The sequence below is a fragment of the Gymnoscopelus microlampas genome (genome assembly GCF_963454915.1).
Source record: "Gymnoscopelus microlampas genome assembly, chromosome: 4".
In the NCBI taxonomy this organism is placed as follows: Eukaryota; Metazoa; Chordata; class Actinopteri; order Myctophiformes; family Myctophidae; genus Gymnoscopelus; species Gymnoscopelus microlampas.
In genome coordinates this window covers 58389449-58412429 of record NC_139941.1, presented here as the reverse complement: position 1 = coordinate 58412429, position 22981 = coordinate 58389449, and the positions used below count along the sequence as shown (strand labels likewise).

Here is a 22981-nt window from a genome sequence, read left to right as displayed (position 1 = left end):
AGCTCACAACGCCTCGCGCTGCGAGGCGTTGTGAGCTTGTAGATCTGCTATTTTTGGCAAAGAGGTGTGGTGTAGAGGTAAAAAAAAAAAAGAGCAGACCAAGTCAACAAAAAACGTCTAGTCTGAAACACAATTTTATACAATATAGAGTAGGGGGTCCCTGCTTCATCTCTCTCTCAGCTAGGGGGTCCTTGGCCTGAAAACGTTGAAGACCCCTGATTTACATCATGACTGGGTTTCTAGTAGCCTGGTATCCAGCCTGCTTTGCTACGTTCGGCGGACTCTTTTTTCTCTCTTCGCTTATCAGTCTGGAATGCCCCCGATTGACTCGTCTTGCAGAACTACACTGGAACTACATATGTTACGTTAGGCAACGTCGTTGCTGATTGGATGTTGTTCAAACGAATGACGAATCAAAACGATCACACCGTTTTTTTGTCCCGCCCCGCACCACAGACCAATCAGAAGCCACGGTAGGTTTCGAACCTTGGCTGCTGTGTCCCGCCTCCTGGAGATAGGAGGCATTCCAGACTGAGAAGCGGAGAGAGAAAAAAAGTCCGCCGAACGCAGCGAAGCAGGCTGGCACCCAGGCTAGGTTTCTAGGTGTGTCTGCTAAATGCTTAAACAATACATTGATAAAGGTAGCAGGGAGGAGTACTGTATGGCTCACCAGCATGCTGCTAGATCCTACAGCCATGGGCTTGTCCTTCAGCTCAGGGTTGTCTCTCATCTCCACGGCGGCGTAGAAGGCGTCCATGTCCACGTGGACCATCACTCTGCTCAGGTCACGACCTCTCTCCAACGCAGCTCTGAACCTCTCCACCTGATGAAAGGATTTACAGTGTGGTTCAGGAGGAAGAAAACACACACACACACACACACACACACACACACACACACACACACACACACACACACACACACACACACACACACACACTCACTACACACACGTACAAGGAATACAACCATAATGAGTGACTTTGCTTTTCTCAAGAGCTGCTGAAATGATGTTTGAGGAAAAGCAACGTAAGGATTCAACAGCAATTCTAGGTACCAGCGAATGTTGTGCGTGTGTGTGTGTGTGTGTGTGTGTGTGTGTGTGTGTGTGTGTGTGTGTGTGTGTGTGTGTGTGTGTGTGTGTGTGTGTGTGTGTGTGTGTGTGTGTGTGTGTACCTCAGTGTGTGCTTTCTCCAGCTGTGTGTGTGTAATGGTGTCTTTTTGCTGCATCATCCTCTCAATGCGTTGGTTGACCTGCTGCTCTTTCTTCTGCTCATTCTCATAGAACCTGGAACCCTGGGGGGGAGAGAGAGAGAGAGAGAGAGAGAGAGAGAGAGAGAGAGAGAGAGAGAGAGAGAGAGAGAGAGAGAGAGAGACTTTGTTGTTCCAATGGCTGTAACACAGTGGTCTTCAACAGGGGGTCCTCATAGTTACTACAGGGGGATCCTATTACAAATCTTTTTGTGATAGGATTTTTATTTCACATTAACCATTGCATCCATATGCTGAGAACTTAAGCCAAAAATAGCAGATCTACAAGCTTGTAGATCGGATATTTTCGTCACTCTACACCAAACCTCTGTAACGAGGGTATTGAGGGTGTAACTGCAGCTCTAACTTATTATTTTGTCTCTCGCCAAGATTTGTGTTATTTTGACGAGCGGTCCGGAAGTGCTGGTCTGACAGCTTCCGGCCGCTTCCTTATATGGTGCTCACCGGTAGAGAACTCACTAGCAGCTCTCAGAGAGTGATGCACTCCCATGGGAGCAGACAGGTTGTTTGTAAGCATTTATGTGAATCTTTGGGCCTCCTGGACTTCATTCACTTTGTGACATTATGACATTATGCAGCCAGCGAGGTAACTTCATTTCACAAGTGTATTTTCTTTTATATGTTTTATATAAGTTATATGTTATGTTCTGATCGTTGTTTATTGTTTGTGTTTCTATCAGTTTTACGATGGTATATTTGAGACAAATGTGCTTGAATAAAACCACCAGTACCATAAAACTACTGCCTCGTTTTTAGACCATGAAGGGAGTGACAGAGGGTTTAGTGGTTTAATGTCTGAAACACACATTAACATGAATGCAACACAAGCCTATGAAGCTATCTATGAAATATATGATAGTTTAATCTGCAACACAATGTTATACAATATGTCCCTGCTACATCTTTCTCTCAGCTCAGGGGTCCTTGACCTGAAAAACATTGAGGACCCCTGTGTAACATGTAGGCCTAATACGTACCTTCGATGCCTCCAGGATGATCTTGTTGATCTTGTCTCTGTCCAGACCCTCCATGCCTGCCTTGTTGTCATTGAGGGCCATCCTGGACAGCAGCACGTCCCCAGAGGGCCCAGAGCTGACCCTGTCCATCCTGGACAGCAGCACGTCCCCAGAGGACCCAGAGCTGACCCTGTCCATCCTGGACAGCAGCACGTCCCCAGAGGACCCAGAGCTGACCCTGTCCTTCTCCTTCTTCTCCATGCTTCAGGTCTGACCGTCTGACCTCTCAGACTGGACCCTTCATATGGAGTCAGTTCACTGCAGGGCATGAGGATAGAGAGTATACACACAGGCGTCACTTTTCAACTGGGACACGCCCCCTCATCTAGACCATTGGTTCTCAAAGTGGGGTCCGGGGACCCCCAGGGGTCCTTGAGGGAGTTCCAGGGGGTCCCCAGCTAAATGATAGATTAGGCACCAAATGGATCCTTATGGGTCTGTAACTCTGAGAGTGTACAAATGGAACCAAATGGACCCGTTAGGGTCCATTTGGTTCCATTTGTACACTCTCAGAGTTAAATTGACATAGATTTTACATTATAAATTGCGGTCCAAGTGATAGAAATGCCATTAAATGGGGTCTGTAGCCTTAATGTATGTAATTAAAATGGTTGAGAATCACTGCTAGAACCGTAAAAAATATTCTCTTATGGGGGTCCCTGGCATATCTTTTGAAATGGGGGTCCGCGGGCTAATAAGTGTCAATTTGGGGGTCCTTGACATGAAAAAGTTTGAGAACCACTGATCTAGACTGAGTGGCAAAACATTGAGCAGCATTATTGGGTTATTCCATGCCTCTGACGTCTGTGATATTATTATGATATTATTTAGGCTTACCAGGGTGGTAGGCCGACATATAAAGGCAAGGGTAAAATACATACATATATGAAGGTTAATATGACTGCCTGTTTGGGGTCATTAACTGAGGCATGCTCTATAAGGTCTCATATTGTGGGTCCTTTCTCAGAGTGTTGGTAGGTCGTAAATTCCTTTAATACCATTCCCTTATCTCAAAGAGGAGAGAGAGAGGCTCAAATTACATGCCTGATGCTAGCCCCTACGGAACCTCTCCCTCCGCTATGTAGCTCCGAGATGAGGTCCCTCTTTAGTTTGTGCCGTATGCTGTCGGCCTTGTCGCACATTTTCCACTTTACATGTTTCTTACCCCTTTCTGCACATCGTATCCAAAAAGTAAAGCATTTGCGCCACTCTCTCAGATGTTTGAAGTTTTAGCTGGCAATAAAATCTATCCAACGAGTTGAAGAAAGTATTTAATTTGCCTCGGTTTTCATCCGGTTCCATAATATTTTGCATTAGAAGATGCAATTCAACATTTGACCAGTAGGGGAATCAGTAATGTTATGTCTACGGGCGCAACTCTTGCGCAATGTCTTAAAAACATGGAACCGGATGAAAACCGAGGCAAATTAAATACTTTCTTCAACTCGTTGGATAGATTTTATTGCCAGCTAAAACTTCAAACATCTGAGAGAGTGGCGCAAATGCTTTACTTTTTGGATACGATGTGCAGAAAGGGGTAAGAAACATGTAAAGTGGAAAATGTGCGACAAGGCCGACAGCATACGGCGCAAACTAAAGAGGGACCTCATCTCGGAGCTACATAGCGGAGGGAGAGGTTCCGTAGCGGCTAGCCTTATGCCTATGTTATGGGGGATGATCAGAGGTAGTACACATGCGTCACTTTTCAACCGGGACACGCCCGTAAGTTTGGAAAACAGCTTTGACAACATGTCGTCAAAGCTGTTTATGTTTATGTTATGTTTATTTACTTTTTATCATGTTGTCATGTAACAGACTCATAATGTCACATAAAAGCTTTGAAACAGACTTCCTTAGATCAACACTATCCTAGATGTATTTTATAGTCTGACTTTTACTTTAGTATCTACGAGAGTCTTAGCTCCCCCCCCCCCCCCAGTTTGCCCTGCAATGTCACCAGTAAAGCCCGTATTTCTCCAAACATGTACAAATGATGAATATAAGGTGCTTACCCGCTTGTTCTAAATGTTAACTAGGTGTTCCGATGTGTCTGAGTAATGTATTAGTCCATATTTTACAATAAATAGGTGTTTTAATCCCTTCTGTGGCCGAACGCCACACACCCCCAGTTTACTTCCTGTTTACATTGAGTGTAATTCCGGCTTTCACCGGACGCGCCGCGTCACTACCGCCCATTGGGAACGTCCGACAGAATCGACCACAGACGGGATTAAAACACTTCTTTATTGAATAATATGGACTAATACATTACAGAAATGCTCCGGACACCTAGTTAACATTTGGGGCAAGCGGGTAAACACCTTATATTTAGCATTTGTACATGTTTGGAGAAATACAGGCTTTACTGGTGACATTGCAGGGCAAACTGGGGGGGGGTGGAGCCAAGACTCTCGTAGATACTAAAGAAAGGTCAGACTCGATCATATACATCTACGATAGTCTTGATCTAAGGCTAAAGCTGACTCATAATTAGCTCTAGAATGGATGTGATATTCCATACATTTCATGGAACATCACAGCCATTACTGGCATATGTAACAGCTTTAACAGCAGACTCATAATGTCATGTAACAGCCTGCTAACATATAGGCTAGCTTTACTCAACCGTCTTGTTTTCTGACTAATTATTAATGGACTATGGATTATGAATAATAACTGAGACTCAAACCTTGTAGAGACAGAATAATGTCCAGTGTATCATGGACAGAAACGTATCGTCTCTCCAACGGTTCCAACAAACTTTTTGAACCACCCGGCGTTATGAGACTGACGGTTTACTGGTGTTACACCTACAATGTTGACCTATGGAATTCTGTTTCTCTGTGGTCCGACGTAAAAGCAACTATTAAGACATTATTTTCTATCCTAAAGTGTATTTTACACAAAAGGTGTTTTCTGTTTGTTTCTGTGAGTTGCGAAATAGTAATAATAATAATAATAATTAATAACCTCACTTTCGTTCTCTTGTGAACGTGTAGGGTTATACAATAATAATAATAATAATAATAATAATAATAGTAATAATAATAATAATAATAATAACAATAATAATAATAATAATAATAATAATAATAATAGCATTAATAATAAATATTATTATTATTAGTAGTAGTAGTAGTAGTAGTAGTAGTAGTAGTAGCAGAAGCATGTATTTAATTGTAATTGTTACAAACCAACACAGCAAGATCCATTGAGTCACCATCGTCAATAGGTCACCAGTGTCCGTGTAACACCTATCGTGTTTACGTTTCGCCTGTGTGTGCGTGCGCGGGATGATGACGTCAGCACCGGAAAGCCGTGAGCATGACGCCGTGTTGTTTGCGGATGTGATGTTTGGTTTAGATGAGGACGGAGTTGAATCTCCTTCTGGAAAGTCACCGAAACTACTTTTGTTTGTTGTTGGAAAAACCCCGGAAACTTCTCCCGTTTTGTTTAGGGTTTCCTCTTTCCTCTCTCTGTCCTCAGACAGCCTTCATGACCTCCATGGAGGGAGTGGAAGCTTCACGGCGCGCAGACACTTGATGAACGACGGGCTGTAAAACACGGACAGCTGGACAGAGGAGCTGCTATCACAGGAGCTAAAATTAGCACCAGACCCTCTATGGGGGTCTAATATATAACCTTCTGTAAACAACCAGCCACGTCCGTTCCTATATTAACCACCGCTAATATAAAGGTATAGAAAATACCGGAGACTCCACTATAGTTGTGTTTGTCAGCGAATGTAGGAGTGAACTGCTATTAAATCGACAGCAGCCTGGTTGCATGTGAGTCTTATATGTGAGTTGTTGTTGGATCGATACGAACACGATCTACGCGTCGATTGTTATTATCAACTCCGAGAATGAGTCGTAGTCGGGCGCTGGACCTGATGTGCCTCGGTAGCCGAGCCGCCCCGCCGCTGCTGCTGAGCCCGCGTCTTCATCAGCATCATCATGGGACCGCGGCGGCGGCGCTGCCGCTGCTGCAGCGGCGACACGTCGTCACCACGCCGCAGCCGGACGCCGCCACCTCCGGGGGGTTCAAGCCGGAGAGGGTGGCGGTGGTGACCAAGACCACCAGGTACGAGTTCGAGCTGCAGCGCTACCGCTACGCGGGCCTCTCCGAGGAGGACCTGAAGACGCTGCTGGCCATGAAGGGCTCCAGCTACAGCGGGCTGCTGGAGAGACACAACATCCACACGCGTAACGTGGGCCACGTGGTGGAGACGCTGCGCCGGGAGGGCGTGGAGGTGCGCGTGGTCAAGAGGGGCGAGTACGACCAGGAGACGGTGGCGTGGGCGGACGCCATCGTGTCGGCCGGCGGGGACGGCACCATGCTGCTGGTGGCCGGGAAGGTGTTCAGCAAGGACAAGCCGGTCATCGGCGTGAACACGGACCCGGAGAAGTCGGAGGGACACCTGTGCCTGCCCGTGCGCTACACGCACGCCTTCCCCGAGGCCCTGCGGAAGCTCCGGCGCGGCGAGTTCCGCTGGCTGTGGCGCCAGAGGAGCCGGCTCTACCTGGAGGGCACGGGCATCAACCCCACGCCGGTGGACCTGCACGAGATGCAGCTGAGCCTGGAGCAGCACAGCCAGGCGCACCGCATCACCAAGATGAACCGGCAGTACTTCGCGGCGGCGGGCGCGCCGCAGACCCTCCGCTCCTCCGAGCCCAACCTGCTGCCCGTCAGGAGCCTGAACGAGATCTTCATCGGCGAGTCGCTGTCCTCCAAGGCGTCCTACTACGAGATCTCGGTGGACGACGGGCCGTGGGAGAAGCAGAAGAGCTCGGGGCTGAGCGTGTCGACGGGCACGGGCTCCAAGGCCTGGTCCTACAACATCAACAAGCTGGGGGAGCAGACGGTGGAGGACGTCCTGAGGCTGGGGAGGTCGCTGCGGGGCGACCGCGACGACGTCCCGCTGGACGGGGAGTTCGTGGAGCGCGTCACCGACCGCTACAACGAGTCGCTGGTCTTCAGCCCGGAGGACCGGCGGCTGTTCTTCAGCGTGCGCGAGCCCATCGTGAACCGCGTGTTCTCCAACAGCTGCCAGAGGGGCTTCGCCCGCCAGGTGTGCGTGCGCTCCCGCTGCTGGGACGCCTGCATGGTGGTGGACAGCGGCACCTCGTTCGAGTTCAACGACGGCGCCATCGCCACCATCAGGATGAGCGAGGAGGACGCGCTCAGGACGGTGCTGCTGGACCTGTGAGAGCGCCACCTACCTGCCATGTCGTTGTCGTGCACTACTAGTGTCCTTAACCCACGCCAACCCTCTCTAGACTTAGTCAAACCGGACCTGAAGTTGTTCCTGTACTTGGGACCACTTTTTTTCCCACCTCTAAAACCAAATCTCTTTGCCCAAAAATACCCAAATCTACAAGGCGACGCGTTGAGCTTGTAGATCTGCTATTTTTGGAAAATCTGTGTAAATCTTTGAATATATATATATATTTTAAAGGAAACATTTGTAACTAAAATCTTTGCTTCTGGGGGATTCTACAAATGTCTTCTAAATCCTAACAAATTGATGTTGCTATAATCAGTGGTTCTCAAACATTTTCATGTCAAGGACCCCCAAAATGATATGTATTTGGCCGTGGACCCACATCTCAAAATATTTTGTTCCAGGGACCCCCCAGAAGTTGTAACAGAGTTCAAAAAATGTCCGCTTTAAAAAAATATATATTCAAAGATTTGCACACATTTTCACCACGTTTCCAAAAATAGCAGATCTACAAGCTCATAGCGCTATGAGCTTGTAGATCTGCTATTTTTGAATAGCTAAAAAAATATTTTTTGACACAGATACTTTGTCTTTGATTTTGTTTTTAATGTTTTTCAGAATAGTATAAAATGGCATTAAATGTTTAGGCATACGGGGTAAAGGCAAGATAGGGCCCCAAATCTCTGTGCCAACAATAACCGATCTACAAGCTCACAAGAAACGTGTCGCCTTGCGACGCATTGTGAGCTTGTAGATCTGCTATTTTTTTGGGCTAACGGTTCCTGTACTTTCTTTTCCCCTCTCTACACTAAATCTGTTCACCCAAAAAACAGCCGATCTACAAGCTCACAGCAAGTCTTATTTGTGACCCGTTGTGAGCTTGTAGGTCTGGTTATTTTTGTGTTTTTGCCACCAGAATAGGGACAGGGTTGAAGTAGTTAAAGGTGCAGTAAAGTGATATTCTTTTGTTAAAATAAAGTGTAAATTAGCTCTATATTGTGATAGTAATCATTGCTATAGAGTGTTAGTTAACAGTAACGGGTCTAACTGTCTCTCCAACTCTTTAACATAAAATACATGTTCAGGTCGGGATGCCAATTGTATCCAATCAGGAGAGAGAACTCGCATTTCTATATTATATTTCCTTTTTTTTTTTTTACAAAAAAAAAAAGAAAAATAAATCACTTGGCTTTAAGAGTGTTTGGGAGAGCTTGGGGAGGAACTCATGATGCTTTGAAACATGTTTTATCCCCATGTTTAACACTAGGCTAACGCTATGCTACATCTATGCTTCTTTTGCTTTAGAAATATATTTTGAAAAAAAAAGATAATTGTTTTTCTTTTCATGCTTTTTAAATTAAATGCATCCCTGGATCAGGAAGGGATCGTGTAAATATTGTTGTGAATTTTGCCTATTTGCTGTTTGCCAAATCCAACGAGTATTATTATTATTTTAATGATTTTTTTTTTGCTGTTTAAATTCATCCCAACGTTTTACATGAGCAAACCCATAGCTGGAGTGGTCAAACCCATAGCTGGAGCCGTCGTCCATGTTAAACCCATAGCTGGAGTGATCACCCATCGTTGTGCCTTCCTGGCTTCCATCATGGTCCTTTATGCCACTTTAAGGTTCTCAAACATTTTCATGTCAAGGACCCCGAATGTATTTGTCTGCGGACCCCCGTCTGAGAATATTTGTGCCAGGGACCCCCATAGAAGATATGTGTTGTTCAAATATTTCTAATTTCTAAAATATTCCTAATTTTGATAATCTTTTCCGGGTTATTTTTCTTCTTTTTTTTATAGCTGTATCTGGGTTTAAAGTCCTTAAACTGAGTTTGATGCTATATTATCACATTTTGCTGAGGACCCCCTGGGAACCCCTTCAAGGACCCCTGGGGGTCCCCTGACCCCACTTTGAGAACCACTGGTTTTATGTTACATAATTATGACCAGGCTGTTACCTGTGATACAATACTGCCCCCTGCTGTTCCACATGTCCCCTGATCTCCGATGGTAGTAGTTCTCACACTGTTTCAAGGACCCCCGGCCTAAACCGACACATATGACCCATTTGAAAACATACACCAGGGACCCCCACAAGAGAAGATTCTTTACAGCTACAGCAGTGATTCAAGGACCCCCAGTTTGATATGCATTAGACCACGGACCCCCATTTAATACCATTTTGATCATTGAGACACTGAGAACTACTGATTCTGGAAGTGAGGAAGAGTCATTCTTTGAACTATCGGCCATGAGGAAATGTTTTTTTATGACGTCGGTGTTTATAGCCAATCTGTCTTGATTTTTAACCACTTCAGACCTGGCATTTTGGTAATGTCATTAAAACATGAATCTATAAGCTCACAATGTGTCACAATGTGACGTGTTGTCAGCTCACAGAGTGGCTCATTTGAATAAAATCAAAGTTTTTGAAATTGATTAGAATTGATACATTTGTTTGCACCTTTTAGACAAAATATGGGTCATAAACATGGGTAAGGGGAGGGGCTACAACTCTCCTGAATGGCGATTGGTCGCGGTATATTTGTTTGTAAATTTCAGTACATTTCACGGTTTGGTTTTAACCACTTAAACCCCAGTATCCCTATTCTGGGAAAACCTTTGCTGGAAAATAGCAGATGGACAAGCTGTGAGCTTGTAGATGCTATTTTCAGTGAAGATATGTTAATGTCGAGCGTAAACATAAAGGTCACTAGTACGGATCCCTGAGGGACGTCTGGGTTAAAGTGGTTAAGCTCCTCCCCCTGGTAGAATAGTAACTTTACGGAGCTGTGTTGCCGATGACGATGAAGATGGTGTGTTGTCGTGGTGATGAAGATGGTGTGTTGTCATGGTGATGAAGATGGTGTGTTGTCATGGTGATGAAGATGGTGTGTTGCCGTGGTGATGCACATTGCTGCTCAGGGGAACTGTGATTTAGAAGATGATGTGGGGTTTGCATAACACAACTGCCATCACATTCATACTTCTACTTTAGATTGATTTTCACTTTCAGCTATAATATTAACCCTTACTTTGCTGTGATGTTTGTGTGAAGCCAGCCAACAGCCAACCAGTCACTGTATGTTTGTGTAAAAACACAGGCCAATAAAATGGATTCTGATGACCTTTTTTACCCCTTCTTTTTCTTTCTTTTTTTTCTCTTGTGTGATATAAAATAAGTTGACAAATTAAATGAGCTGCTCTTGAAAAACATTAAATCTCCATTTCTGAAAGAATGATTTAGTCCCTATGGGTGTGTGGCAGATTGGTAGGGTGAAATATTACATTTCGTTTTTTACTAATTGACAGTGGTGGAATGAACTCCCCACTGATGTCAGGACAGCAGAGTCACTGATGTCAGGTCAGCAGAGTCACTGATGTCAGGACAGCAGAGTCACTGATGTCAGGACAGCAGAGTCACTGCCCATCTTGGGGGGGCGTTGTGAGCTTGTAGATCGACTATTTTCTAAATCTTTGCCTTTTTCTTAATTAAATTATTTGACAATTTGTCTAATATTTTTGACCAGTTTTTACAGTATAGTTTGTTGATTACTTTTGATGCAGTAATGCTCTTTTTTAATATCATTAAATTTTTTTTCAAAAGGTATTAAAGAGGTTTTAAAAGTCCTTAAATTGTCCCTTTACTGTCAGCACCTGGGACCCCCTCAATGTGGTGTATTTCCATAGGAACCCCTGTATGTTTTACGTCATTCAAGTATGTTTTAATTGTATTAAATACATTTTCAGCATAAAGGCCCTGTAAAGGCAGCCCAACAACAAATAATTGTATTAAATATCTTGTCAGCTTAAAGGCCCTGTAAAAGCAGAAGAACAACAAATAATTGTATTAAATATCTTTTCAGCATAAAGGCCTTTTAAAGGCAGAAGAACAACAAATAATTGTATTAAATATCTTTTCAGCATAAAGGCCCTTTAAAGGCAGAAGAACAACAAATAATGTCCAGTGAGGGATATGGTGTGAAGCTTTTCCAACGCGTGGTGTTGACAGTAACTCAGGTCTTCTCTTTAAGTGCATTTAAAATGTTTATTTTGAAGCAGGATGATAACAGCATAGTCTCGCGTCACCAGACAACTATTCCACAATCTCTGAATGCTATATAGAGTCTGGAACTCCACTTCCCGAAAGCTGCTTAACGGAAGCTACTCAGACCGGAAAAACATTCGACCAATCACGACGCGGTGCCCGCGGACCTGTAGTCCCAGTGGAAACAGAACCGAGGCGGAAGCATAGGGAGTCATAGGTAGATTCATGTTATTTGTGCGAGGATTGTTTATCATTATATTCATATATGTATCATATATGATACATATATATATTTGTATATATATTCATACATATATCATATTTATATTATTTAACACTTTTTGTTTTGATTCCAGTCGGACTCCTTTGCGCCATTGCACAATGCTAAAACGGAAGTGGGTAGGGGAGGGGCTTCCGCTTTCCCCTTAAGCATTTTTAGAGCTTCCGAGTCCCAGACTGTATGCCGGAAACATTTGTAAATTGTGGGAGGCAACAGTCTGGTGACGCGAGACTAATAACAGCATAAACAAAGCCGGGTGTTTAACGGTTAACTAAACAACTAACTGTGATAAGAAAATAAACCCAAAATAACTCAAAACAAACTGAAAACAAACAGAAACACACACGGTTGAAAAACTGTATGGTTTCCCTCTGTGATTCCCTAATGCTGTGCACCTGTGACACCCCCACATAGGCTGAGCCCCCAGATTGGCTGAAGCCACGCCTACTGTATGCCCAGGTCAATCAGTAATGTCACAGCACCTTCACAATATCACAGCAACTTCATACACCTAGTAAACCACAATCACATTGGCTGCAACAGGCCCTTCAACAGGGTTCAGAGGAACACAAAAAACACAAAAAACACAAAAAACACAAACCAGGTAGGCGGTCGTAACAGGAAGCCCTGTCAGGCATTCACGTCTACTACATTTTAATAGTTGTCCACTTGTTTAAAGGACACATTTGTGAAAAAGGTTGATGATGTCATCATTGCGCTGCCGTTATGATTATTTAAAAGGTTGATGATGTCATCATTGTGCTGCTGCTATGATTATTTAAAAGCTGAATGAACACACATGTATTTCCTCCTCTCTCCACCAGGGGCAGCGATGACTCTCTGCTTCTCTGAAAACACACCCAGGTGTTCTGTGAAAAGACAATAAACCAATAAGAATCAGAATGTATTAACTGTGTGAACATGTTAACACTTTAGAACAACCTTCCCTTATAATAGTACATGAATCATTTCTAAAGTATTAGTTCATGTATTATTCATAACTTGTTAAATGTGTGGTAGTATTTCATGATTTAAAACTATGCTAGTTAATAGATCATGAACACGTCTCCCTGCAACTACAGTAAGCATCAATAGAAACAACTCAGTCCATTCATAAGATACACAATAGTGTATCTTAGTAGGAAGGTGGTGCTCCGGCATCTGCCATCAGACCTCTGGAGCTTGTTCAGAAAGCTGCGGCTCGTCTGGTGTTCAACCGCCCCAAGTTCTCCCACACAACTATCCTTCTCCGTTCTCTACACTGGCTCCCCGTAGCGGCTCGCATCCAGTTTAAAACCCTGGTGCTAGCCTATAGGGCAGTGAAAGGAACAGCTCCTTCTTACCTCCAGGCTATGTTCGATGCTTACACCCCTGCCCCGACCACTGCGGTCTGCCACCTCGGGGCGACTCATTGCCTCGTCGCTCAAGGGTCCTTCTGGCCGATCTACACGTCACAACTTTTTTCTGTTCTGGCCCCACAGTGGTGGAATGAACTCCCCACTGATGTCAGGACAGCAGAGACACTGATGTCAGGACAGCAGAGTCACTGATGTCAGGACAGCAGAGTCACTGATGTCAGGACAGCAGAGTCACTGCCCATCTTTCGCCGCAGACTGAAAACCCACCTCAAACACTACCCTTCCTCTTTGCCTTGCCTGCTTGTTGTACGAACTCTTGTTTTATTATTGTATTGTTTTATTGGATCTTGTTTAGTCTATACACTTATTTGTTTTATCTCTTGCTCATTTGATTTTGCTATTTGTCTCATCTGTTTAAGAAAGTAGGTAGCTGATATATTGCACTTTTACCTTAGCGCTAGGTATACTCTTAGTTGCTTGTTTTATCAGAAAATGCACTTAGGACTTCTGGTGATTAGTAGTTTCGTTCCCTACCTATGTTGAATGTTGTGTTCAATGAACTGAATCATTGGGTTCAGCTCACTGAAATGTTGTGTTCAGCTGAAATGGATCGCTCATGAAAGCCAAAATGTCTTGTTTCAAATGAGATCCCCACGTACTCAATTCATGGAGACATCAATCCTCATGGTCCAAACTACAACGTTTACCAAGAGGACCCCCCCCCCATCTGACCACATTGTCATCAGTGATCTGATACAACAAATTATTTGATTATTACATTTGATTATTAGGTTCATTATTATGATAAAGGAAGCAGAAGACACATGATAATGTGAATTCACACGACCAGGATGGTTTACCAGGCTAGTTGTTTCACTTCTTACACAAGTTTTTTACACAGTTTGGTAATAAGGAAGAGGAAGTGAACCTGGGTGTGTGGGAGGAGTCTAAAGATCGTCATTGGTTGTTGGCACCAGAATACGACCTGATAGAAGAAGAAGAGAGACAGTTAAAACAGACACAAATAAATCCTATGTACTGTATTGTGTGTATTTCTCCATAAAACGCACAAATGTACACACAACACAATAACACAATAACACAATAACACAAAACAGTCAACATGTTAATTAAACATGCTAATCACCTAATTTATTCCACTGGTAGTATAATACTTAATCAAACATGTTAATTAAACATGCTAATCACCTCGTTTCTTCCACTGGAAGTAGATGAATCCAGACAGGAACAAGACCAGACCCAGAACCAGACCTGATGCTCCCATGGCCACCTTGTTCTTCACTGACTCTGACATGGAGAAATCTAACAATACAAATATTATATTATATTACATTACATTATTACAGTAGATTAAAACACCTTGTTCTTCACTGACTCTGGCATGGAATCATCAGTGTCATTTTATATTTGAGCTACAAGCATTATATTAAGACTTTGCAGATCTGCTATTTTCTTTTAAAACAGCATTTTTAACTCAAATCTTTGCTTCGGGGGGGGGGGGGGGGGGGGGGGGGGCTGGAACAACATATTTTGATGGGGATCAGCTAATGTTGGGGTCCTTCTTGACAAGAAAAGGTTTGAGCACCACTGATATTATAACAACAATAGTTTTTCAGAAACATTAAGACATTTGTTGAGACATTTGACAGTTACAAATGTTCGCTTTAAAAAAGTATACATTCAAAGATTTGCAAAAATGTTCACAATTCTTCTAAAATAGCAGATCTACAAGCTCGTAGCGTGGCATCAAGTGCTGCCAATGTCTGCTAATCTTAGGGCAGACACTCTAACCACGAGACCATTACCATTGATATTAATGCAGCATTTATATAAGACCAGTTCCATCTCTCAGGACTGTTCTCATACTTTACAGTCACTCTCAGCTCCTTCACTCCAGCAGCTTCTGACCCTGATGTGTAAATTCTATAAATTCTATAAATGTCTTTGTATCTGCACCGATTAGTAAACTAAGATGATGGACCTCATCTAGACGTGACACTTAAGCTCTAAGTAGGTGAGGCTCTTGTCATGACCTTCTTATTAGAATGGTTACTTTTTTTTTAGGATGTTTTAATGTATTTGTATTGATTTTTATTTCTGGTGTCTGTATTATTGTGTCTTGTTTTTAATTGGATTGCTGTGTTTCCTTTCTGCAAAACAAATGTATCTTCTGGTTCAAAAAGAGAAGAATCCTTGAACCCTTAAAACAGAGTGTAGTTTAACACATTACAGTAGATTACATTATATTACAGTAGAGTAGGCCTACAGTAGATTACAGTAGATTACAGTAGATTACAATAACTGACCCCAGTCCATCTTGATAGGCGCGGTCAGGCTGGGATGTTCCACCATGCATGTGATCTTCTCTCCTGATCTGTAACACACACACACACACACACACACACACACACACACACACACACACACACACACACACACACACACACACACACACACACACACACACACAATTTGTTCTGTTAGTCTGTTAGGTGTGTACTGTACCTGGGTGTGTACTCCAGGTAGGAGTGGTACTGGTAGTACCAGTAGAGGTGTGTATTTCTATGTATAGGTGTCTGTTAGGTGTGTACCTGGGTGTGTACTCCAGGTAGGAGTGGTACTGGTAGTACCAGTCTCCATCAGACACATCGGCATAGGAGAGACCAGAGGTCAAAGGTTCTTGACCTCTCCACCAGGTCACCAGGATCACTTTAGGATAGAAGTCGTAGCTGCTGCACCTCAGCATGTGAGTGTGTTCACCACGACGAGGGGGAGTCTCTGACTTCAGTCTCACTTTGGGCTCCACTCCTAAAAAAGATGATTATTATTATTAGTGTGGTTGCCCTAACAGGGCAACCAGACTATAGTACTCTATACACTTTATTTCTTTATTAGTGTGGTTGCCCAACAGGGCAACCAGACTATAGTACTCTATACACTTTATTTCTTTATTAGTGTGGTTGCCCAACAGGGCAACCAGACTATAGTACTCTATACACTTTATTTCTTTATTTCTTTATTTCTTTATTTATAGATAAACAATACTTTAGAGCGCATCTCCTCCCACAGTTTTTATTCCCCAATGTCGTGCCATATGTCAAAATGACCGTCTAAATCGGGAATCGTGCGCGTGTATAGGGCTAAGAGATTGGTTGAATAGTTTAATTGATATTAATTTATTAGTGCATTAAATGTCCCCATCCACTTTAATGTAAAAGTGAAAAAACTCAAATTCAAGTATTTTTTTCTCAGAAACCTTAAGAGCTAGAGTTATCAGATTTGGAGGGAAAATTCATAATTAAGTCCCAAATTATTTAAACAAATATCACACCATTCGGCCTCATGGTGGCGCTATAACAGCCCCCTTTACGTTTTGGCCCGTAACTCTTGAACCGTAGGTCCTAAAATCAAAATTTCTTTTCACCTGGATTCCTTGGGTCACGACGCATCTCCCCATATAGGCCACGCCCATTTGCGTCAGGATAGATTTTTTGATATTGATTTATTAGTGCATTAAATTTCCCCATCCACTTTAATGGGAATTGCAAAAAATCCCATTCAAGTATTTTTTTCTCGGAAACCGTAAGGGCTACAGTTACAAAACTTGGAGGGGAGGTTAATAGTTTTTTGAAAAATTATTAAGAAAATAATCACACCAGTCGGCCACATGGTGGCGCTATAACAGCCCCCTTTACCTTTTGGCCTATAACTCTTGAACCGTAGGTCGTAAAATCAAAATTTCTTTTTCCCTGGATTCCTTGGGTCACGACGCATCTTCCCATATAGGCCACGCCCATTTGCGTCAGGATAGATTTTCCGCCATTTTGAATTTTCTCCAAAACACACTTTTTGCTCCTTTTCCTTCAAATTGGGTCCAAATCTCACTCGGTACACATGATCTATGGACCCATGCGATGAATATATCCAAACGGCATATTAATAGTCTTTACCGTTCGTCCGTAATTGGCTTCCAAAGTTAGCGGGAGGGGCCCGTTTTACAAAGAATGCCAAAAATCACGAACGAAACGTCCAATCGATCCCAGATTTGAATCACATGTCGAGGGTGGTTTACTCAACAAATCCCCAAAAGCATTTCCACTTTGACCCATAGGGGGCGCCACAAATGCGCAAAATGTAACCGTTCGATGCAAAAACATGATTTTTGGGGGGATCAATCCTCTCAAAATGAAACGCAAGCGATCTCAGGAGTGACGACACAATGTAATTGGCGCAGCCTCCGACGTTATTCCTCCCGGCGTATTCCTCTAGTCCCGGCGGCCGCGACCCGCGAGCGGCGTCGGCGCAACCACACTCTGCAATTTCCCCGGAATTGCGACGCGTCTAGTTAGTGTGGTTGCCCAACAGGGCAACCAGACTATAGTACTCTATACACTTTATTTCTTTATTTCTTTATTTCTTTATTTATAGATAAACAATACTTTAGAGCGCATCTCCTCCCACAGTTTTTATCCCCTAATGTTGTGCCATATGTCAAAATGACCGTCTAAATCGGGAATCGTGCGCGTGTATAGGGCTAAGAGATTGGTTGAATAGTTTAATTGATATTAATTTATTAGTGCATTAAATGTCCCCATCCACTTTAATGTAAAAGTGAAAAAACTCAAATTCAAGTATTTTTTTCTCAGAAACCTTAAGAGCTACAGTTATCAGATTTGGAGGGAAAATTCATAATTAAGTCCCAAATTATTTAAAAAAATATCACACCATTCGGCCTCATGGTGGCGCTATAACAGCCCCCTTTACGTTTTGGCCCGTAACTCTTGAACCGTAGGTCCTAAAATCAAAATTTCTTTTCACCTGGATTCCTTGGGTCACGACGCATCTCCCCATATAGGCCACGCCCATTTGCGTCAGGATAGATTTTTTGATATTGATTTATTAGTGCATTAAATTTCCCCATCCACTTTAATGGGAATTGCAAAAACTCCCATTCAAGTATTTTTTTCTCGGAAACCGTAAGGGCTACAGTTACAAAACTTGGAGGGGAGGTTAATAGTTTTTTGAAAAATTATTAAGAAAATAATCACACCAGTCAGCCACATGGTGGCGCTATAACAGCCCCCTTTACCTTTTGGCCTATAACTCTTGAACCGTAGGTCGTAAAATCAAAATTTCCTTTTCCCTGGATTCCTTGGGTCACGACGCATCTTCCCATATAGGCCACGCCCATTTGCATCAGGATAGATTTTCCGCCATTTTGAATTTTCTTCAAAACACACTTTTTGCTCCTTTTCCTTCAATTTTTTTCCAAATCTCACACAAATCGGTACACGTGATCTATGGACCCCTGCGATAAACCTATCCAAGCGGAATTTTGATAGTCCGTACCGTCCGTCCGTAAATGGCTTCCAAAGTTAGCGGGAGGGGCCCGTTTGACCAAAAATGCCATCAATCACGAACGAAACGTCCGGTCAATCCCAAATTTGAATCACATGTCGAGGGTGGTATACTAAACCAATCCCCAAAAGCATTTCCACTTTGATCCATAGGGGGCGCCACGAATGCTCAAAATTTAACCGTTTGATGCAAAAATCTTATTTTGGGGGGATCGATCCTCTCAAAATGAAACGCAAGCCATCTCAGGAGTGACGACACAATGTAATTGGCGCAGCCTCCAACGTTATTCCTCCCGGCGTATTCCTCGAGTCCCGGCGGCCGCGACCCGCGACCGGCGTCGGCGCAACCACACTCTGCAATTTCCCCGGAATTGCGACGCGTCTAGTTAGTGTGGTTGCCCAACAGGGCAACCAGACTATAGTACTCTATAGCTTTCTTTATTTATAGATTAACTTTTTTCGAACCGCTACTCCTCCCACAGTTTTTATACCCTAATGTTGTGCCATATGTCAAAATGACCGTCTTGAACGGGAATCGTGCGCGTGTATAGGGCTAAGAGATTGGTTGAATAGTTTAATTGATATTAATTTATTAGTGCCATTAAATGTCCCCATCCACTTTAATGGAAAAGTGACAAAACTCAAATTCAAGTATATTTTTCTCAGAAACCGTAAGAGCTAGAGTTATCAGATTTGGAGGGATAATTCATAATATTGTCCGAAATTATTGAAAAAAATATCACACCATTCGGCCTCATGGTGGCGCTATAACAGCCCCCTTTACGTTTTGGCCTGTAACTCTTGAACCGTAGGTCCGAAAATCAAAATTTCTTTTCACCTGGATTCCTTGGGTCACTACGCATCTCCCCATATAGGCCACGCCCATTTGCGTCAGGATAGATTTTTTGATATTGATTTATTTGTGCATTAAATTTCCCCATCCACTTTAATGGGAATTGCAAAAACTCCCATTCAAGTATTTTTTTCTCGGAAACCGTAAGGGCTACAGTTACAAGATTTGGAGGGGAGGTTAATAGTTTTTTGCGAAATTATTATGAAAAGAATCACACCAGTCGGCCACATGGTGGCGCTATAACAGCCCACTTTACCTTTTGGCCTATAACTCTTGAACCGTAGGTCATAAAATCAAAATTTATTTTTCCCTAGATTCCTTGGGTCATTACGCAGCTCCCCATATAGGCCACGCCCATTTGCGTCAGGATAGATTTTCCGCCATTTTGAATTTTCTTCAAAACACACTTTTTGCTCCTTTTCCTACAATTTTTTTCCAAATCTCACACAAATCGGTACACGTGATCTATGGACCCCTGCGATAAACCTGTCCAAACGACATTATGATAGTCCGACCGCGTCGGCGCAACCACACTTTGCAATTTCCCCGGAATTGCGACGCGTCTAGTTTCTTTATTTATAGATAAACAATACTTTAGAGCGCATCTCCTCCCACAGTTTTTATCCCCTAATGTCGTGCCATATATCAAAATGACCGTCTTGAACGGGAATCGTGCGCGTGTATAGGGCTAAGAGATTGGTTGAATAGTTTAATTGATATTAATTTATTAGTGCATTAAATTTCCCCATCCACTTTAATGTAAAAGTCAAAAAACTCAAATTCAAGTATTTTTTTCTCAGAAACCTTAACAGCTAGAGTTATCAGATTTGGAGGGATAATTTATAATTAAGTCCCAAATTATTTTACAAAATATCACACCATTCGGCCTCATGGTGGCGCTATAACAGCCCCCTTTACGTTTTGGCCCGTAACTCTTGAACCGTAGGTCCTAAAATCAAAATTTCTTTTCACCTGGATTCCTTGGGTCACGACGCATCTCCGCATATAGGCCACGCCCATTTGCGTCAGGATAGATTTTTTGATATTGATTTATTAGTGCATTAAATTTCCCCATCCACTTTAATGGGAATTGCAAAAACTCCCATTCAAATATTTTTTTCTCAGAAACAGTAAGAGCTACAGTTACCACATTTGGAAGGGAGGTTCATAATTTAGTCCAAAATTATTAGAAAAATAATTACACCAATCGGCCACATGGTGGCGCTATAACAGCCCACTTTACCTTTTGGCCTATAACTCTTGAACCGTAGCTCGTAAAATCAAAATTTCTTTTCACCTGGATTCCTTGGGTCCCGACGCATCTCCCCATATAGGCCACGCCCATTTGCGTCAGGATAGATTTTCCGCCATTTTGAATTTCCTTAAAAACACACTTTTTGCTCCTTTTCCTTCAAATTTTGTCCTAATCTCACACAAATCGGTACACATGATCTATGGACCCATGCGGTAAAGATATCCAAACGGCATTTTGATTGTCCTTACCGTTCGTCCGTAAATGGCTTCCAAAGTTAGCGGGAGGGGCCCGTTTGACCAAAAATGCCATAAATCACGAACGAAACGTCCGGTCAATCCCAAATTTGAATCACATGTCGAGGGTGGTATACTAAACCAATCCCCAAAAGCATTTCTACTTTGATCCATAGGGGGCGCCACGAATGCTCAAAATGTAACCGTTTGATGCAAAAACCTTATTTCGGGGGGGATCGATCCTCTCAAAATGAAACGCAAGCGATCTCAGGAGTGACGACACAATGTAATTGGCGCAGCCTCCGACGTTATTCCTCCCGGCGTATTCCTCGAGTCCCGGCGGCCGCGACCCGCGACCGGCGTCGGCGCAACCACACTCTGCAATTTCCCCGGAATTGCGACGCGTCTAGTTAGTGTGGTTGCCCAACAGGGCAACCAGACTATAGTACTCTATACACTTTATTTCTTTATTAGTGTGGTTGCCCAACAGGGCAACCAGACTATAGTACTCTACACACTTTATTTCTTTATTTATAGATAAACAATACTTTAGAGCGCATCTCCTCCCACAGTTTTTATTCCCCAATGTCGTGCCATATATCAAAATGACCGTCTTGAACGGGAATCGTGCGCGTGTATAGGGCTAAGAGATTGGTTGAATAGTTTAATTGATATTAATTTATTAGTGCATTAAATTTTCCCATCCACTTTAATGTAAAAGTCAAAAAACTCAAATTCAAGTATTTTTTTCTCAGAAACCTTAACAGCTAGAGTTATCAGATTTGGAGGGATAATTTATAATTAAGTCCCAAATTATTTAACAAAATATCACACCATTCGGCCTCATGGTGGCGCTATAACAGCCCCCTTTACGTTTTGGCTCGTAACTCTTGAACCGTAGGTCCTAAAATCAAAATTTCTTTTCACCTGGATTCCTTGGGTCACGACGCATCTCCCCATATAGGCCACGCCCATTTGCGTCAGGATAGATTTTTTGATATTGATTTATTAGTGCATTAAATTTCCCCATCCACTTTAATGGGAATTGCAAAAACTCCCATTCAAATATTTTTTTCTCAGAAACAGTAAGAGCTACAGTTACCACATTTGGAAGGGAGGTTCATAATTTAGTCCAAAATTATTAGAAAAATAATTACACCAATCGGCCACATGGTGGCGCTATAACAGCCCACTTTACCTTTTGGCCTATAACTCTTGAACCGTAGCTCGTAAAATCAAAATTTCTTTTCACCTGGATTCCTTGGGTCCCGACGCATCTCCCCATATAGGCCACGCCCATTTGCGTCAGGATAGATTTTCCGCCATTTTGAATTTCCTTAAAAACACACTTTTTGCTCCTTTTCCTTCAAATTTTGTCCTAATCTCACACAAATCGGTACACATGATCTATGGACCCATGCGGTAAAGATATCCAAACGGCATTTTGATTGTCCTTACCGTTCGTCCGTAAATGGCTTCCAAAGTTAGCGGGAGGGGCCCGTTTGACCAAAAATGCCATAAATCACGAACGAAACGTCCGGTCAATCCCAAATTTGAATCACATGTCGAGGGTGGTATACTAAACCAATCCCCAAAAGCATTTCTACTTTGATCCATAGGGGGCGCCACGAATGCTCAAAATGTAACCGTTTGATGCAAAAACCTTATTTCGGGGGGGATCGATCCTCTCAAAATGAAACGCAAGCGATCTCAGGAGTGACGACACAATGTAATTGGCGCAGCCTCCGACGTTATTCCTCCCGGCGTATTCCTCGAGTCCCGGCGGCCGCGACCCGCGACCGGCGTCGGCGCAACCACACTCTGCAATTTCCCCGGAATTGCGACGCGTCTAGTTAGTGTGGTTGCCCAACAGGGCAACCAGACTATAGTACTCTATACACTTTATTTCTTTATTAGTGTGGTTGCCCAACAGGGCAACCAGACTATAGTACTCTACACACTTTATTTCTTTATTTATAGATAAACAATACTTTAGAGCGCATCTCCTCCCACAGTTTTTATTCCCCAATGTCGTGCCATATATCAAAATGACCGTCT

At 43.1% G+C, this 22981-nt stretch overlaps 3 protein-coding genes across 3 annotated transcripts in view; 1 reads left to right on the top strand and 2 right to left on the bottom strand.

Moving 5' to 3' along the window:
• Positions 1 to 5049, bottom strand: part of polk (polymerase (DNA directed) kappa) — a 34521-nt gene extending 29472 nt beyond the window's left edge. Inside the window, exons 1-4 of the mRNA XM_084054856.1 lie at positions 4978 to 5049; positions 2250 to 2546; positions 1177 to 1296; positions 671 to 823 (exon numbers count right to left, since the gene is read on the bottom strand). Coding sequence (XP_083910982.1) covers positions 671 to 823; positions 1177 to 1296; positions 2250 to 2489 — 513 coding nt within the window. The 5' untranslated portion in view covers positions 2490 to 2546; positions 4978 to 5049. The remainder of the gene's footprint in view (positions 1 to 670; positions 824 to 1176; positions 1297 to 2249; positions 2547 to 4977) is intronic.
• Positions 5050 to 5651: 602 nt separating this feature from the next.
• Positions 5652 to 7991, top strand: LOC311043860 (NAD kinase 2, mitochondrial-like). Its single transcript, XM_084055246.1, has one exon. The coding sequence runs from the start codon at positions 6154 to 6156 to the stop codon at positions 7495 to 7497; it is 1344 nt and encodes a 447-aa protein (XP_083911372.1). The 5' UTR covers positions 5652 to 6153; the 3' UTR covers positions 7498 to 7991.
• Positions 7992 to 14161: 6170 nt separating this feature from the next.
• The window catches only part of LOC311044165 (H-2 class II histocompatibility antigen, E-Q beta chain-like), a gene marked incomplete at its 3' end in the record, with an annotated part of 42610 nt that continues 33790 nt past the window's right edge, over positions 14162 to 22981 (bottom strand). The window contains exons 4-5 of the mRNA XM_084055584.1: positions 15817 to 16033; positions 14162 to 14189 (exon numbers count right to left, since the gene is read on the bottom strand). Of these exons, the coding sequence (XP_083911710.1) occupies positions 14162 to 14189; positions 15817 to 16033 (245 nt within the window). The remainder of the gene's footprint in view (positions 14190 to 15816; positions 16034 to 22981) is intronic.